This window comes from Tyto alba, unplaced genomic scaffold, assembly GCF_018691265.1.
Source record: "Tyto alba isolate M040663 unplaced genomic scaffold, T.alba_DEE_v4.0 Super-Scaffold_3, whole genome shotgun sequence".
NCBI classification, from domain to species: Eukaryota; Metazoa; Chordata; class Aves; order Strigiformes; family Tytonidae; genus Tyto; species Tyto alba.
The window spans coordinates 626,647-641,917 of record NW_024881304.1 but is presented as its reverse complement, the minus strand read 5'-3'; the positions used below and the strand labels follow the sequence as shown (position 1 = coordinate 641,917).

General features: G+C 72.0%; 3 protein-coding genes across 4 annotated transcripts; 2 read left to right on the top strand and 1 right to left on the bottom strand.

Annotated features, from left to right (window-relative positions):
- Positions 1 to 660: 660 nt before the first annotated feature.
- Positions 661 to 5,567, top strand: LOC116959532 (acylamino-acid-releasing enzyme-like). The gene is made up of 22 exons (XM_042799744.1): positions 661 to 712; positions 1,549 to 1,678; positions 1,782 to 1,908; positions 1,996 to 2,083; positions 2,179 to 2,254; positions 2,342 to 2,505; positions 2,579 to 2,716; positions 2,811 to 2,902; positions 2,990 to 3,030; positions 3,107 to 3,228; positions 3,403 to 3,463; positions 3,538 to 3,635; positions 3,729 to 3,780; positions 3,869 to 3,957; positions 4,038 to 4,176; positions 4,251 to 4,334; positions 4,425 to 4,505; positions 4,608 to 4,696; positions 4,804 to 4,994; positions 5,065 to 5,167; positions 5,235 to 5,341; positions 5,413 to 5,567. The coding sequence occupies exons 1-22, from the start codon at positions 701 to 703 to the stop codon at positions 5,516 to 5,518; spliced, it is 2,190 nt and encodes a 729-aa protein (XP_042655678.1). The 5' UTR covers positions 661 to 700; the 3' UTR covers positions 5,519 to 5,567.
- LOC116959110 (acylamino-acid-releasing enzyme-like) lies at positions 5,567 to 10,366 on the top strand (the record flags this gene model as incomplete). Its single annotated transcript, XM_042799875.1, has 21 exons — positions 5,567 to 5,638; positions 5,981 to 6,089; positions 6,181 to 6,479; positions 6,620 to 6,695; positions 6,803 to 6,945; positions 7,154 to 7,291; positions 7,365 to 7,456; positions 7,569 to 7,609; positions 7,683 to 7,804; positions 7,978 to 8,038; positions 8,144 to 8,238; positions 8,327 to 8,378; positions 8,451 to 8,539; positions 8,686 to 8,827; positions 8,958 to 9,035; positions 9,108 to 9,188; positions 9,268 to 9,356; positions 9,434 to 9,624; positions 9,700 to 9,802; positions 9,876 to 9,982; positions 10,061 to 10,366. Coding segments are annotated over 21 exons (2,319 nt in total), but the record flags the coding sequence as incomplete, so codon positions are not given.
- Positions 10,351 to 14,985, bottom strand: MST1 (macrophage stimulating 1). 2 transcript variants are annotated; one of them, XM_042799745.1, is made up of 18 exons: positions 14,826 to 14,985; positions 14,358 to 14,499; positions 14,101 to 14,213; positions 13,870 to 13,984; positions 13,498 to 13,634; positions 13,291 to 13,411; positions 13,076 to 13,194; positions 12,818 to 12,983; positions 12,565 to 12,695; positions 12,374 to 12,476; positions 12,124 to 12,260; positions 11,962 to 11,997; positions 11,759 to 11,870; positions 11,583 to 11,660; positions 11,364 to 11,510; positions 11,176 to 11,282; positions 10,654 to 10,793; positions 10,351 to 10,573 (listed from the first exon to the last, which is right to left on the bottom strand). In XM_042799745.1, exons 1-18 carry the CDS (start codon positions 14,875 to 14,877, stop codon positions 10,412 to 10,414), a joined length of 2,118 nt encoding a protein of 705 aa, XP_042655679.1. In that variant the 5' UTR covers positions 14,878 to 14,985; the 3' UTR covers positions 10,351 to 10,411. The 2 variants fall into 2 exon arrangements, with proteins under 2 accessions (XP_042655679.1, XP_042655680.1); XM_042799746.1 differs by having other exon boundaries at positions 12,818 to 12,980.
- Between the last annotated feature and the right edge of the window lie 286 nt (positions 14,986 to 15,271).

The window sequence follows — 15,271 nt, the reverse complement described above, 5'->3', positions numbered from 1 at the left end:
CTCTGTGCCACCCGTAGTGACCCCGTACCGTGCCGTACCGTGCCGTACCGTGCCGTACCGCCCCCGCCGCTGTGTCGTGACTCCCTCCCAGAAGCTGCCCCCTCACCAGGTGTTTCTGTGGGAACAGAATAAAAAGGACTTGACACAAACCACGGACTGGCCCCCGATTCCTGCCTGCGGCACGAGGGGGGCAGGGGGGGCCTGGACCCCCGAGGTAGTGGGGGCAGTCGGGTTGGGAGCCCCGGGGGCCTGGTTGGCTCCGCAGCCCACACCCGGGGCTGCTGGGCTGGGGGGTCCCTGCGGGCCCGATCCCCCTCCGGCCTGCTTACGGAGCCCCGGGGCTGCAAGTCACCTGCCGGGGAAACCGCTCCGGGGCGGCCCAGAGGCCGCGGGGCCGCGCCCTGGCCCCTGGCTACGCCTTCAAACGGGGCCCCAGCGGATGAGCCGGTGCCTCTGGGCTGGACGGGACGCGGAGGAGGCGGCGGGAGGGGAGGGCGGGGGGGGACCCGGGCGGGGCGAACCGGGGACCGGGCACCGCCAGGGCCTCCGGCAGCGGCGCCACCCGCGGCCACCGGGGGGCGCCGCAACGCGGGCGGCGGTCCGAGCGCCTCAGCCAATGGGAGGTGCCGCATGCCGCCGGCCCCGCCCCTCCGCGCCGGAAGTGCCGGCGCTGGCACCGCCCCTGCCCCGCCGCCACGGGATGGAGCCGCCGGTGAGGGGCTGCGGGGGGGGCGGGGAGGGCTGTGGTGTCGTCACTGCCCCGGGAGCTCCCCCCCACCTCGCGTCCCGTCATTGCAAACCCCGGGAGCCCCGGCCCCCCCCCCCCGGTGAGCCCCGGTGCTCCGGTGACTGACTTGGCTCCGCACCCCCGGGGCCGCCCCCGTGTCCCAGTAACTGCCCCCAGTGCCCTTCTTCTCCCCACTCTGTACCCCAGTAACTACCCCTCCGTGCTCCCGTACCTCCCGGCACCCCAGTATCTGCCCCGGCTCTGCACCCCCGGTACTGCCACCAGTCTCCCAGTAGCTGCCCCCATACCCTCCTGCCCCCCCGTACCCCAGTAACTGCCCCAGCTCCAGTACCCCAGTGCCGCCCGGAACCTTCCTAGTCCCCCCATGTACCCCAAGAACTGCCCCAGTCACTGCCCCTGGTACCCCAGTAACTGCCCCCAGTACTGTTCTAATCCCCCTCTATGTACTGCAGTAACTGCCCCCACATACCCCCTGGTTCCCCCAGTAGCTGCCCCACCTCTGCACCCCAGTACTGCCCCACCACTCCAGTAACTGCCCCAGCACCCCTGTGCCCTACCTGTACCCCAATAACTGCCCTGGCCGTGCACCCCTGGCGCTGCCCCCAGCACCCCAGTAAAGCTGCCCCAGCTCTGCCACCCTGGCACTCCAGTAACTGCCCCTGGCACCCTCCTAATGCCCGTCCCCCGTGCCCTGGCACCCCAATAACTGCCCCCTGTGCCCCGCCACTCGCCGGTTCTCGTGCCCCCCCCGCACCCCGGCATGGCCCCGCGCCCCCCAGCCACCCCGGCGGGTCCCGCAGGTGCTGTCGAACACCGAGGAGCTGGTGGAGCTGTACCGGGAGCTGAGCCGGCACCCGGGGCTCAACGCTGCCTGCCTCGGCCCTAACGTCACCACCCAGTACGGGGGCAAGTACTGCAGCCTCTACACCGGTACGGGGACGGGGTGACCCCCCCCGAGGTGTCCCGGGGTGGGGTGGGGGTTTCCACCTGCCCGGCGGGGACGCGGCGGGTGCCCTCACCCCGCTCCTTGCAGAGTGGTCGCAGCGGGACCTGGCGCGGGCTGAGAACATCAAGTTTTGCCGCCAGTACCTCATCTTCCACGATGGGGCCTCTGTCGTCTACTCGGGGCCTGCCGGCACCTGCTCCGAAATCAAGGATGAGTGAGTCCCGTCGCCCCCCTCCCCGTGCCGGCGTCCCCTCGGGGTGCCGATAGCGGGGGGGGGGGGCTGACGGGCACCCACCCACAGGCTGCTGAGCCAGGAGTCGCCCAGCGGGGCGCTGAGGGCCGTCCTGCGCAAGGTCCCCGGCAAGGAGAAGGAGAAGCAGTTCCTGGAGGTGAGGAGGGGGCTGGAGGGGGGCTGGAGCCGCGCCAGGGCTCGGGGCCGAATCCACGCTGCGGCTCGGGGCCCCCCCGCTCTCTCTGCCCCCAGGTCTGGGATCAGGACCATAAGGTGAAGAGCATCGACCTGACGGCGCTGGACAAGCACGGCAGCGTCTACGACGATGGTGAGGAGCCGGCGGATGCCTGGGGATGCCCAGGGTTGTGGGGTTCCTGGGGGGACGGGGTGGCCAGTGCCTGACCCACCCCTGCAGACCAGTTTGGCTGCCTGGCCTGGTCGCACTCGGAGACCCGCCTGCTCTACGTGGCGGAGAAGAAGCGTCCCAAGGCCGAGTCCTTCTTCCAGAGCAAAGCCCCCGAGCTGGGCGCCTCCAAAGAACACATGGGCTGCCCCGAGAAGGATGATGCACCCCTCAAGGTGGGGGTCCCCCTGCCCTGGGTCACTGGGGGCCGGTGGGGGCAGCCGTGGGGCTGACGGGGCTGTGCCGCAGGGCGAGCAGTTTGTGTACCACGAGGACTGGGGGGAGGCGCTGAGCAGCCGCAGCGTGCCCGTCCTCTGCGTCCTGGACCTGGAGGGCAGCAGCCTCTCAGTGCTGGAGGGCGTCCCAGAGCACCTCTCCCCTGGCCAGGTGAGGAGGGGGTGCCCTCAGGAACCGCAGAAGGGAGCTTTTGGGGGGGGGGGGTAGCAGTGGGCTGAGCCACTCACCCCACCTCTGCCTGCAGGCTTTCTGGTCCCCCGGCGACACCGGCGTGGTGTTCGTGGGCTGGTGGCACGAGCCCTTCCGCCTGGGGCTGCGGCACTGCACCAACCGCCGGTGAGTCCCCGTGGCAGGGGGGCACCCCGCCCCACAGCCAGGCCCCCCCCGCCCCGGCCCCACGGTGACACCCGTTTCTGCTGGCAGGTCAGCGCTTTTCTACCTGGACCTGGCGGGCGGGAGCTGCGGTGAGCGGCGTGCGCCCCGACCCTGCCGGCGCCCCGGCTCTCCGCAGCCCCTCACCGTCCCCTCGTGCCCGTGCAGAGCTGCTCTCTGAGGACACCAAGGCCGTGTTTTCCCCGCGGCTCAGCCCCGACTGCTGCTTCATCGTCTACCTGGAGAACGACACCCTGGGCCCCCACCAGCAGTGCAGCCGCCTCCGCATGGTGAGCGGCCCCGGGGCCGGGGGGACCCCCCGGCAGGGCATCCAGGAAGGTGGCGGGGTGCCCGTACCGGGGTGGGGGGCTGGCAGGAGGGGGATGGTGCCCCCTCCCTGGGATGCAACAGGGGCGGACAGGCTGAGACCCTGCAAAACTCACCCCGTGCCGTGTCTCCCGCAGTATGACTGGTACACCGAGTACACCAGCACGGTGCTGGAGGCCGTGCCGCGGCAGGCGTGGGGTGAGTGCGGCCCTGAGGGCGGTATGGGGTGGGGGGGCGCAGCGGGGTGCTGAGCACCACCGCTCTCGTTACAGGTGCCTTCCCGGGCATCTACTGCAGCGCTCTGCCGGGGCTGTGCTGGGCGGCCGACAGCCGCAGGCTGGTGCTGAGTACGGCCCAGCGCAGCCAGCAGGTAAGGGCGGCCGGGCTGGGATGGCTGGGGGGGCACGCGGCGGGGGGGGAGGTCGGGTCAGGGCTGCGCTGGACTCTGCCCTCGTGCCTCTAGGACGTGTTCGTGGTGGACACAGTGACGGGAGCCACGACCTCGCTGACAGCTGGTGAGTGCCAGGCCGGCGAGGCTGGGCCGGCGCTGGGGAGGGGGTCACACCTGCAGGTTTGACCCCCCCCCCGGCACCTCCTCCCCAGATGGCCCCCAGGGAAGCTGGTCTGTCCTCACCATCAACTGGGACCTCTTGGTGGCCAGGTTCTCCACCCCTAGCTGTCCCCCCACACTGGTAAGGTGACGCCCCCCCCTCCCCTCCCCAGCACCCACCAGCCCCTCTCGGCGCCGGTGCTGACACTTCTCCCTGTGCAGAAAGTGGCCATTTTGCCCAGCGCTGGCCGGGAGGCGCAGATGCGGTGGGTCAGCCTGCAGGATGCACCCCCCGTGCCTGGCATCAGCTGGGGCATCCGCACCCTGCAGCCCCCGCCGGAGCAGGAGCACCCCCAATACGGTGAGCGCCCGGGGGGGCTGGGCCAGGCTCTGCTGCCACTCCAAGCTGCAACACCCCCCGCCCTTCCTCCACAGAGGGCCTGGACTTCGACGCCATCCTGCTGCGCCCGAGCGAGCGCCTCGCCACCCAGAAGCACCCCCTGGTCGTGATGCCCCATGGTAAGAGCTTGCCCCCCCGCACACCCCCACCACCACCACCATGCCCCCAGCCGGGCAGCGTCACCCCCACTTTGCCTTTGCCTTTCGCAGGGGGTCCCCACTCTGTCTTCACGGCCAAGTGGATGCTGTACCCGGCGGCACTGTGCCGCATGGGCTTCGCCGTGCTGCTGGGTGAGAGATGCCAGGGGGCTGGGGCTCCTGGGGGGCACGGTGCCCACGGTGGGGCTGGGGCAGGGGGAGGAAGGGCTCTGACGCTGCCTGCCCCCCCTCCAGTGAATTACCGTGGCTCACTGGGCTTCGGCCAGGACAGCGTGGCCTCCCTGCCGGGCAACGTGGGCACGCAGGATGTACGCGATGTGCAGGTACGGCCCCGCACGCGGTCCTGGGGCACCCCCTGTTCCTGTGGGTAACCCCAAGGCGGGAAAGTGGGGCCACCTGCCTCAAAGGGTGTCCCCACCGGTGGTGGCAGCTCTGCGTGGAGCGGGTGCTGCAGGAGGAGTCGCTGGACGCCGGGCGAGTGGCGCTGGTGGGCGGCTCGCACGGGGGCTTCCTGGCGTGCCACCTCCTCGGCCAGTTCCCCGACACCTACCACGCCTGCGTGGTCCGCAACCCCGTAGTGAACATCGCCTCCATGGCGACCATCACCGACATCCCCGACTGGTGAGTACCGCCAGCCCCGGTCCCCCCACCACCCCGGCCCGGCACGTGCCGCCGTCTCTCTCTCCCGCAGGTGCCTGACAGAGACGGGGCTGCCCTACACCCCCAACACCCTGCCGGACCCGGCCCAGTGGACGGAGATGCTGCACAAGTCGCCGATGCGCTACGTCGACCGGGTACGTCCCTGTCCCCGTCCCCGTCCCCGCCGGCAGGGCCGGCGCTGAGGTTGTGCCGCTCCCGCAGGTCCGCGCCCCCGTCCTGCTGATGCTGGGGGAGAACGACCGGCGCGTGCCCCCCAAGCAGGGGCTGGAGTTTTACCGTGCCCTCAAGGTCCGGGGGATCCCCACACGGTGAGTGGGGTGCTTGGGTGCCCCGGTGCGGGGGGTGCGGGCACGGTGCTAACCCCTCCTCTCCCCTCCAGGCTGCTCTGGTACCCAGGGAACAACCACGCGCTGACCGGCGTCGAGGCGGAAGCCGATGGCTTCATGAACATGGCGTTGTGGCTGCTCAAGCACCTGCGGTGCTAACAGCCCCCCTGCCCCCCCTCCCCCAAATAAACGATATAGTTTAACACCCCCGGCGTCTCTGATGGTGCCACCGACACCAGCGTCACCTCCGTTCCCAGTGCCCCAGGGGCTCCCACGCAGGTCGGTGTGTGTGCCGTGGCAGCAGGTGGCCCCAGCCCAGCTCCCCCCCCCCCGCCCCCCCGGCACAGCAGGCAGCGCGGCACGGCCGGAGGGCTGGCACCAGCCGGGCCCCTTGCGCCAGGCGTACGGGCTGGCAACCTGCCCGCTGCCGAGCGGCCCGGCGCGGCGGAGCAAGGCCCCATGGCCTCGGGGACGGAGCGGGGCGCAGAGGTGGGCACAGGGGTCCCGGGGCGGGGGGGGGGGCTGCGTGGGCGGGCACAGCCCTGTTTCGGTGGGGTGGGCACAGGCAAAGGAGTGAGCTCGTCCCCCCCCCCCCACCAGCGTGTCTCTTCCCTCTCCCAGGCGGCCGGCAGCCCCGCTGCCTGCTACCGGGAGCTGAGCGGGTTCCCTGCCATCACCCGTGCCGCCCTCGGGGCCACCGCGGGGGGACAGACCCTCCTGCTCTACACCGGTGGGTCACGGGCTCGGCTGTCCTGGCGCTTTGGGCCGGTGCGGGTGGGTGCTGAGGGCCCCCCTGCTCCCCACCCCCCCTCACCCCGCAGAGTGCAGCCGCCCCGACCTGCCCCGCCGCCAGCTCCTGCGTTTCAGCCGCCACTACAGCCTGCGGCGCACAGGCGGCAGCGGCCTCGCCGTCAGCCGGACAGCACTCAGCGCGGAGATCCACAACCAGTACGGCCCGGTCGAGGCCGCGGGATGGGGGAGCGTGGCCGGTGCCCGCGGCGTGCCCTCCACCGCTGCCTCCTTCCCTCCCGCCCGCAGGCTCCTCAGCCAGGACTCGCCCACGGGGCAGCACCGCGCCGTGCTCAGCCGCTGCCCACGGCAGGGCCACGAGCTGCTGGAGGTAACGCGGGCTGCCCGGCTCACGGCAGCCTCGGGGCTCACCGGGGGCGGCTGGAGTGCCAGCGCCGGGCAGTGAGTGCCGTGGCCATGGTGTGCCGGTGCTGATCGCCTGTCCCGTCCCCCCCCCCCGCCACCGCCCAGGTGTGGGGCAGTGGTGGGCGCAGCCACAGCGTGGACCTCACGGCGCTGGGGAAGCATGGGGAGGTCTACACTGAGGGTAGGAACCCCGCCCCGTGCCCCCTGCCCATAACACAGGCGAGTGGCTGGCCGGTGCCCGGCTGTGCCTGCGCCGGGCTGGGCTTTGGCACCCTCTTACCGTGCCAGGGCCCTTCGCCTGCCTGGCCTGGTCCCGCTCGGAGACACGGTTGCTCTACGTGGCTGAGAAGATCCGGCCCAAACCACGGCCCCCCTACCCCTGGGATGTGCCGGGAGCAGCCAGGCCGGCGGAGGAGGATGAAGATGAGGAGGTGGGTGCTGTGCACCCCGTGAGCGTGCTCTGTGCACCCCGTGAGCGTGCCGTGCACGCTGTGAGCCTGGCACATGCCCCATGAGCAACCCCCCCGTGCAGCCTATGAGCATGCCACGCACCCCACAAGTGTGCCAGGCACCCCACGAGCACGCCATGCGCAGAGCCCCCATGCCTGGAGCCGTGGGGCTGACGGGGCTGTGCTGCAGGGCGAGCGGTTCGTGTACCACGAGGACTGGGGGGAGGCGCTGAGCAGCCGCAGCGTGCCCGTCCTCTGCGTCCTGGACCTGGAGGGCAGCAGCCTCTCGGTGCTGGAGGGCGTCCCGGAGCACCTCTCCCCTGGCCAGGTGAGTCGGGGTGCAGGGGGAGCCCCGGAGGGGTCTGGCCTGGGGCTGTGGGCTGAGCCCGGCTGTCGCACAGGCCCTGTGGTCCCCGGATGACCGTGGCGTGGTGTTCGTGGGCTGGTGGCACGAGCCCTTCCGCCTGGGGCTGAGCGCCTGCTCCAACAGGAGGTGGGTTCTCCCCTTGGCACCCAGCGCCGTGCCAGGATGCCCACCCTGTGCCGGCACGGCAAGGGCTCGGCATAGCCGCAGGGCTCCAGCCTGACCCACGCCTCCTCCCCAGGGCGGGGATTTTTCACTTAGACCTGGCCAGTGGGCATTGTGGTGAGCACTGGGGATGCAGGGGGGGCCCTGGCTCCTGGGGGTCCCCGGGGTGCTGAACCCTTGCCACCTGCAGAGCTGCTGTCGGCCGAGCACAGTGCTGCCTGCTCCCCCCGGCTGAGCCCCGACGGCCGGCGCCTGCTCTACCTGGAGGGGGCCCTGGGGGGGCCCCACCGGCAATGCCTGCGCCTGCGCATGGTGAGTGGGGCCCTGCGGGCGCCGGGCACAGCTGTGCCACCGGCACAGGACCTGGCATGGAGTGTCACAGCCTCTCGCAGCGTCCGGCCAGGGCAGGGGGTGGGCTCAGCCCCCAATCCCCCTGCCTCAGTTTCCCCGGTGGGGTCCCATCCCCGACCGCCGACTCTCCCCAGCTCACCTGGCAGACGAGGCAGACGGTGACGGTGCTCGACGTGGTGCAGGAGCCCACGGAGGGTGAGCGCGGCATGGCTGGCAGGGCTGGGTGTTGCCGGGGGGCCAGGACCCCCCCATGCCAGGTGCCTGTGGCCCCTGCCCTCCAGCGCTGTGTCCCGCTCGCAGCCTTCGCCGGGCTCTACGGGGAGGCACTGCCGCCGCGGTGCTGGGCGGCCGACAGCCGGCGAGCTGTGCTGGGCACCCCACAGCGGAGCCGCACGGTGAGCCCTGGGGACAGGGGCTGGGGGGGACAGGGACATGGCCCCCGCACCCCACGGATGTGGCTGCCCGTGCTCTGCCCCCTCGCAGGACCTGCTGCTTGTGGACACGGAGGCGGCCACCGTCACCAACCTGACGGCAGGTACATGGCGCCGGGCCACCCGCGGTGCCCCGGTGAGCATCCACGAGTGTCGGCGTGCTCCTTGTTCCCCAGGGTCACCAGAAGGGTGCTGGGAGCTGCTCACCCTCCAGTGGGACCTGCTGGTGGCCACTTGCTCGGCCCCGCACCGGCCCCCGAGCCTGGTGAGCAGAGCCCTGGCCCCACGCGGCACAGTGTGAGGTGGCACGGCGATGCGCAGCCGGGCATGGCATGGTGCGACGTGGGGGCCCGTCGGGGTCAGCTGCCCTGGGGCAGGGGTGCCCCGGTGCCACCCACTGCCCGTCCCCAGGTGGTGTCGGTGCTGCCGCCGGCGGGCCGTGAGCTGCCCCTCTGCTGGGTGCTGGTGGAGGACGCCCCAGTGGTGCCCGGTGTCACCTGGAAGACCCTGACAGTCTGGCCACCCTGCGGTGGGCAGAGCCCCGCCGCACACGGTGAGCGCCTGGGGGCCCCCGCCGCACCTGGGTGCCACCTGGGTGCTGGGGGCCCTCGGGTGTGGGGGGTGGTCAGGGTGCTGGATGCCCGGGGTGGTGGGTGCTGAATGGGACCCCTTCCCTGGCACAGGCACCCAGGCCTTCGAGGCCCTGCTGCTGAGCCCGCCGGATGACAGGGCACCGCACCCCCTCGTCGTGTGTCCCCACGGTGAGTGAGGGGACAGCAGGGACACCCTGGCAGCGCTGGTGGCACCCCAGGTGACGTCTCCGCTGGCCCCAGGTGGCCCCCACGCCGTCTTCGATGCCCGCTGGCGCCCGAGCATGGCTGCGTTGTGCCGGCTGGGCTTTGCTGTGCTCCTGGGTGAGTGCCAGGGAGCCTGGGGACGCGTGGCCCTTGTGCCCCACTGGAGACGTGGTACCCACGGGCCCTGTCTCCCCAGTAAACTACCGCGGCTCCCTGGGCTTCGGCCAGGCTGTCATCAGCTCCCTGCTCTCCCGCATGGGTGAGCAGGACGTGGCAGACACCCAGGTGAGGGGCGCTGGGCTGGGGGGTCCCGGGGGGGTGCTGATGGTGGGGTGCCGATGGTGGGTGTCCCACGGATGCAGTTGGCAGTGGAGCAGGCGCTGCGCAGCGAGCCCCTGGACCCGCACCGCCTGGTCCTGCTGGCTGGCTCCCACGGAGCCTTCATCGCCCTCCACCTCCTCGCCCGCGAGCCCGAGCGCTACCGAGCCTGCGCCCTGCGCAGCCCCGTCTCCAACCTGCCTGCGCTGCTGGGAACCTCCGACATCCCTGACTGGTGAGTGCCACCTCCCTGCCCCACGCCGCGCCGCGCCACATCCCCACAGCACCCACCAGAACCCCCGTGCCGCAGGCGCTACGCTTCCCTGGGGCTGCCCTACTCTTTCGAGCGGGTGCCCTGTGCCGAGGAGGTGGCCACCATGCTGCTGCGCTCGCCGATCGCCCAGGCGGCCCGGGTAAGGCAGGGGCAGGATGGGTGCGGGGTGCCGGGCACAGGGTGCTGGGCACCCACCGCTGGCTGTGCCGCAGGTGCGGACACCGGTGCTGCTGTGCGTGGGCGCCCGGGACCGGCGCGTCAGCCCCACGCAGGCGCTGGAGCTGTACCGGGTGCTGCGGGCCAGGGGGGTGCCAGCACGGTGAGTGGGGGTCAGCGGGGAGCAGGGAGGGAATCCTGGGGTGCCAGCTTGAGCATCCCCCCATCCCGTCCCGTGCAGGCTGCTGTGGTACCCGGAGGGTGGCCATGCGCTGGCCGGCGTGGAGACAGAGACCGACGTCTTCGGGAATAGTGCCCGCTGGCTCCTCCAGCACCTCGGGCAGCCCCGGCGGGGCACGACAGGCTGGCACAGCCCCTAGCCCCCACGGTGGCCCCGCGGCTGTGCCGGCCCCAGGGTGACCACTGGCACTGGAGACCACACCAGGACCAGAGGCGGATGGAGCAAGTGGAGCCGGGGTCAGGACGGGATGTGGGTTGGGGTTTGGTGCTAAATAAATGTGTGAGACGCTGTGCAGTGCCGAGCCCCGCAGCCGTGGCCGGGCCTTTATTGCGCGGCGGCGGCTGCGGCGGCTCAGCCCATCTTCATCACCTTGTGGATCCAGTCGACGTAGAGGGAGACGCGGATGAAGAGGGCGGGCTGGTCGGTGCGGGCGCAAACGCGGGAGGGGGTGATCACCCCCTCCAGCACCCAGCAGTCGGCGGTGAGGCAAGCCAGCGGCCCCCCGTAATCTCCCTGCGGCACCCGAAGAGCAGCGTCACCCCGGTGCCGGCGGCCGCGGGCTCCCCGAGGCGGTGGTCCCCGGCCGGGCTCACCTCGCAGGCCCCCACGCCGGCGCGCAGCGGGGCGGTGCACAGCTCGCTCTCCTTCAGGCGCCCGCGCAGCGCCGCGTTGCACTCGCCGTGGGCCAGCACGGGCAGCTGCGCCACGTTCAGCACGCTGCCGTCCGCCGTGCCTGCGGGCAGCCGAATGCACGGGCCGGGGATGGCGTGGGTGGGGGGGGGGATGCCACGGGCGGGGGCACATTGCACGCACGGGGACGACTTCGCAGGGAGAGTGGCACCAAAGGGGGTACTGCGGGCAGGGGATGTCACGGGCAGGGGGATGCTGTTGCTGGGGAGTGGCACAGGCAGGAAAATGTGCTGGAAGGGGGGACGCTGCGAGCCCGGAGGTGCCAGGAAAATGGGGACCCCGCAGGCAGGGGGACACTAGGGATATGGGGATGCCTGTGGCTGTCGGGGTGCTGTGGGTAGGGGTATGGCATTGCCGGGGAGTGGCACGGGCAGGGGATGCCATCACAGGGGGCCAGCCTGGCAGCGGCTGCCGGCAGTGGGTACCTCTGGTTTCCCCCCAGCCGGCGATCTCGCAGACGGTGCCCGCGGGCACGACGTAGCGCTCGGGCGGCAGGCAGATCAGGGCCACGCGGCTGTTCAGAGCAGCCGGGCTGTGGCGAGAGGGGCAGCAGGACGTGGCGTCAGCCCGGGTGGCAGCGGGGCACGGTGGGGGCCGGGGCACGGCCGCTCACCTCGCCAACTTCAGCATCACCAGCTGGGACTCGGAGGGGCCACAGACGATCCGCGCGATGGGGATGGTCTGCTGGTCGGGGTCCCCAGGGCCGGGGTCCTTGAAGAGCGTCCCCAGCTGCACCTCGTAGCCTGCCAGGTCGGCGTCGCTGCGGGACAGGGATGTGAGGGCACAGCCGGGGGGGGTGGGGTGGATCCCTGCACCCCAGCCCCAGCCTTACCAGGAGGAGAAGCACTGGCGCGTGCTGATCACCCACTGCTCCTTCACCAGGGACCCCCCGCAGAAGTGCACACCGGCCCTGCAGGGATGAGGATGGGGGGTGTGGGGTGTGATCTCCCGGGGAGGGGGGGGGAATGCTGGCCTCACGGAGGTGCAGGGTGGGGGGCACCCGCTCACCGGTTGCGGATGCTGACGGTCCAGGGCGAGTTGCCGGGCTGGCCGCCGACGATGCGCCCTTTCCGCTGCAGCCTCTCGTCCCGCCGGCCGCACTGCTCGAACTCCACCGCATCTGCGGGCAGGGCGGGCATCAGCCGGGGCTGTGCCGCCGGCATCTGCCCCACGGCACCTGCCCCACGGCACCCCCCCCCCCAGGCCCCCACCTGTGTTCTCCAGGATGGAGGGCACCACGCTGCCAGCTGAGGAGGGAAAGCAGAGGGTGGTGTTATGGTGGGACCCAGCCACCCTGGGAGGACCAAAACGATCCCAGGGGGGTGGCTGGGGACCCCCTCCCTAGCTTTCCAGGGTTGTGGGTAGGGACTCACAGCAGGGTTTGATGGCGCAGTAGTCAAAAGGGGTGCGGGGGTCCATGGTGTAGCACCAAGGTCCGTGGCTGTCGTTATCGGGGTTGCGGCAGTAGTTTTCCTCCAGGTGTGCCTCAGGGTGGGTGACGGGTGATATCCTGCCGGGAAGAAGTCACCCACCACAGTCACCGTCACCATCGCGGTCCCCATCCCCAACCCCGTCCCCGTCCCCACACGCCGCCCCCCCAGCACGCTCCCCCCCCACACTCACTGGGGCACATGGGGGGCCTGGGCAGCCCACGGCTGGCAGGTGATGCCCTTGCGTGTCTTGCCGACGTGGCCGCGGTAGCGCTCACCGTGGCCGTGGTAGCACTCTGGGGACAGGCAGGGAGGGCTGGCACCCCCGGCTGGCACCCCGGGGGCGGGTGCCTGTGGGGGGGGGGGGGGCGGGGGGTGGCTCACCTTGGGCGCCCAGCTCGTCGGGGCAGCGGCGGATGTGGAAGCAGAAGGCGACGCGCAGGGTGGGGCGGGCGGTGAAGCACCACGGTGCCTCCGAGCCGTCGGGGTTGCGGCAGTAGTTCTCCTGCAAGTCCCTGGTGGAGGTTCCACGGTGTGGGGGGGTGGGGGGTGTGGGGGGTGTGTGTCCCCAATCTCACACCCATGGGTGCTGCCCGCTGCCGCCCTCCCCGGGTGCATCCCCCCCCCATCCCCTTACTTGCATGGGTACTTCTCAGGCACAAAGTGGTGCCGGTGGGGTGTCTGAGCGTCCCAGCGCTGGCAGGGGATCCCGGACACGGTGACATTCACCCGGCCCCGGTAGCCTTCGCCCTTGCCCCTGAAGCAGCCGGTGGTGATGTTAAGGGGCCGCGGGCGTTTCTCTGCTTGCGTGGCCGGAGAGGGGCAGAGCAGCGGAGTTAGGGTGGCACCCGGGATCCCCGGTCCCAGCTGCGTGGTGACACCGTCGGGGACTTACTGCAGCGGCGGATGCGGCAGTACTCGCGCTCCCGGCCGGGGTCGGTGGTGTAGCACCAGGGCCGCTCGGAGCTGTCGGGGTTGCGGCAGTAGTTGTCGTCCAGACCTTTGTCGGGGTACCTGGGCCAGAGACGGGGAGCGGCAGGTGAGGGTGCCACCCCCCCGCCCCGGCACGGCCAGGGCGGCTGCGCGCTGCCCGGGGCGAGGGGTTGGTACTTGTTGGGGTGGTAGGGGTGCTTGTGTGGGTGCTGCAGGTCCCAGCGCTGGCACTCCGTCCCCGACTCGGTGCGGTCCACGGTGCCACGGTAATCCTCCCCGTTGCAGGTCATGCAGACGGCTGCCGACAGCCAAGGGGGGCTCAGTGGGTGTGTGGTGGGGGGCAGACACGGCACAGGGCACCCCCCCCCCGGATGCGGCACTCACCGTCCTCACACTTCTTGATGCCGCAGCTCTGGTGCCGGACATCGGGGTCGACGGTGTAACACCACGGGCCCCGCTTGTCCCGGTCGGGGTTGCGGCAGTAATTCTCCTCCAGCCCGTTGCGGGGGGACGGCAGGAACCTGTTGGTAGCAGAGCGGGTAGGAGGGCTGCCGGGGAGCCCCTCGCCCTGGGGCGGGCACAGCCACAGTGCTGTGCCACCCCTGGTCAGTGGTCAGTGCCATTGTCCCCATGTCGCCCCTACTGCCCCTGCGCTCTCCCAATTGTCCCCATTCTGTCCCCAGCCCATTCCCTGTTGCCCCACGCTGCCCACGGCCACCAGCGGGTGTCACAGGGCAGCCAGGGACACGGGGGCACCTGTGGTCGTGGGGTGTCGTGGCTTGCCAGTGCTGGCAGCTCAGACCCTTCTCCGTTGTGGCCCGTGTGCCACGGTAGCCGGAGCCATCAGCCACGATGCAGTCCCGCAGGTAGTCTGGGCAGAGCCGGGCACCGTGTCAGAGCCCCGGAGCCAAGCCAGGGCCCGTGGGCAGTGGGGAGCCCTGTGCCCAGCCTGTGGTGTCCCCACGCCCACCTGCGGCACCAGCCCACCTTTTTTCTGGTACAGGTCGTAGTGGATGTTTTTCTGCAGCTGGACGTGGGGCGAGTGCTGGGTCCAGGGCAGCAGCTGGCACTGCTGGCTCTGCCGGTCGTGGTGGAAAGCCCTGGGAGGCAGAGCGGGAGCCTGGCATGGCACCGTGCGGGGCACCCGCGGGGCACCCAGCATCTGAAGTGCTCGGGGTGACCCTGGCGTGGCCGCCCCCCCCGTCCACCCACCCGCCCCACCGGCAGCACCGCGTCCCGCTCACCGGCAAGCCAGGCCGGCGGCACAGCGCCGGGCACACTGCTCGGCCGAGCCCCGCTCCGGCGGCGGCGGCGGCGGGTCCGCGGGCACGGCCAGCAGCTGGGTGGCTCGCAGGCGCTGGAAGTCATTGAGGGGCGAGCGGTGGCCTGGGGAGAGCGGCAGGGGCTCAGCGTGGCCGTGAGGGCGCAGCGTGGGCACCTGGGCCCTGTGGGGTAAGGGATCCCTGCCCCACGGAGCAGGGGATCCGTGTCCTGTGGGGCAGAGGATCCCTGCCCCACGGAGCAGGGGATCCGTGTCCTGTGGCTCCGGAGGGTCCCTCAGCACCCACGGCAGCCCCTTAGTTCATGCTTACCCCCCTCCCGCCCCCCACGCGGGACAGGGCAGTGGCCGGCAGGCTCCTGCCTCGGCCCCACGCAGCCCCATGTCCTCCAGCCCCACGGCGGCCCCACGGCGGCCCGGCCCGGGGCCCTACCTGAACCAAGGGCCGCGGCCAGGGCGAGCAGGACCCCCAGCACGGGCTGCATGGCGGCGGCCCCACGTCCCCGGGCTGCCGGAGCGCCGGGCCGGCCCCAGGCAAATATTTGCCGGCGGGCCCGGGGCCAGGCGGGGCCGGGGTCACCCCGCAGCGGGGCCGCACGTGGGGCGCGGGGCGGGGCCTGCGGGGCGGGGGCGGGGCCTACGCGGCGGGGGGGCGGGGTCCGCATCGGGCGGGGGGCGTGGCTTGGAGCCGGGCCAAGTGGGCGGGGATGAGGCGGCGGGGCGGGGCCGCGCGGGACGGCCTCAGGGCGCGGGAGGGGTGGGGAGGCGGGGAGGAGGCGGGGCCGCGCGGGCGGCCAGGTGGGGCGGGGCGGAGGGGGCGGGGCGCGAGCCGGGCACTGGGCGCCGATTGGCGGCGGCGCGCTCGTGCCGCCGGTTGCT

What these genes read in the sequence shown, in the direction of transcription:
- LOC116959532 (XM_042799744.1), top strand. An exon ending in CGATGCGCTACGTCGACCGG is followed by an intron (nt 5,168 to 5,234) that starts GTACGTCCCTGT and finishes CCGCTCCCGCAG; the next exon opens with GTCCGCGCCCCCGTCCTGCT. An exon ending in GTCCGGGGGATCCCCACACG is followed by an intron (nt 5,342 to 5,412) that starts GTGAGTGGGGTG and finishes TCTCCCCTCCAG; the next exon opens with GCTGCTCTGGTACCCAGGGA.
- MST1 (XM_042799745.1), bottom strand. Translation starts at nt 14,877, where the DNA reads ATGCAGCCCGTGCTGGGGGTCCTGCTCGCCCTGGCCGCGGCCCTTGGT. An exon ending in GGCCGCGGCCCTTGGTTCAG is followed by an intron (nt 14,500 to 14,825) that starts GTAGGGCCCCGG and finishes CGCTCTCCCCAG; the next exon opens with GCCACCGCTCGCCCCTCAAT. An exon ending in CGCCAGTGCTTCTCCTCCTG is followed by an intron (nt 11,511 to 11,582) that starts GTAAGGCTGGGG and finishes CCTGTCCCGCAG; the next exon opens with CGACGCCGACCTGGCAGGCT.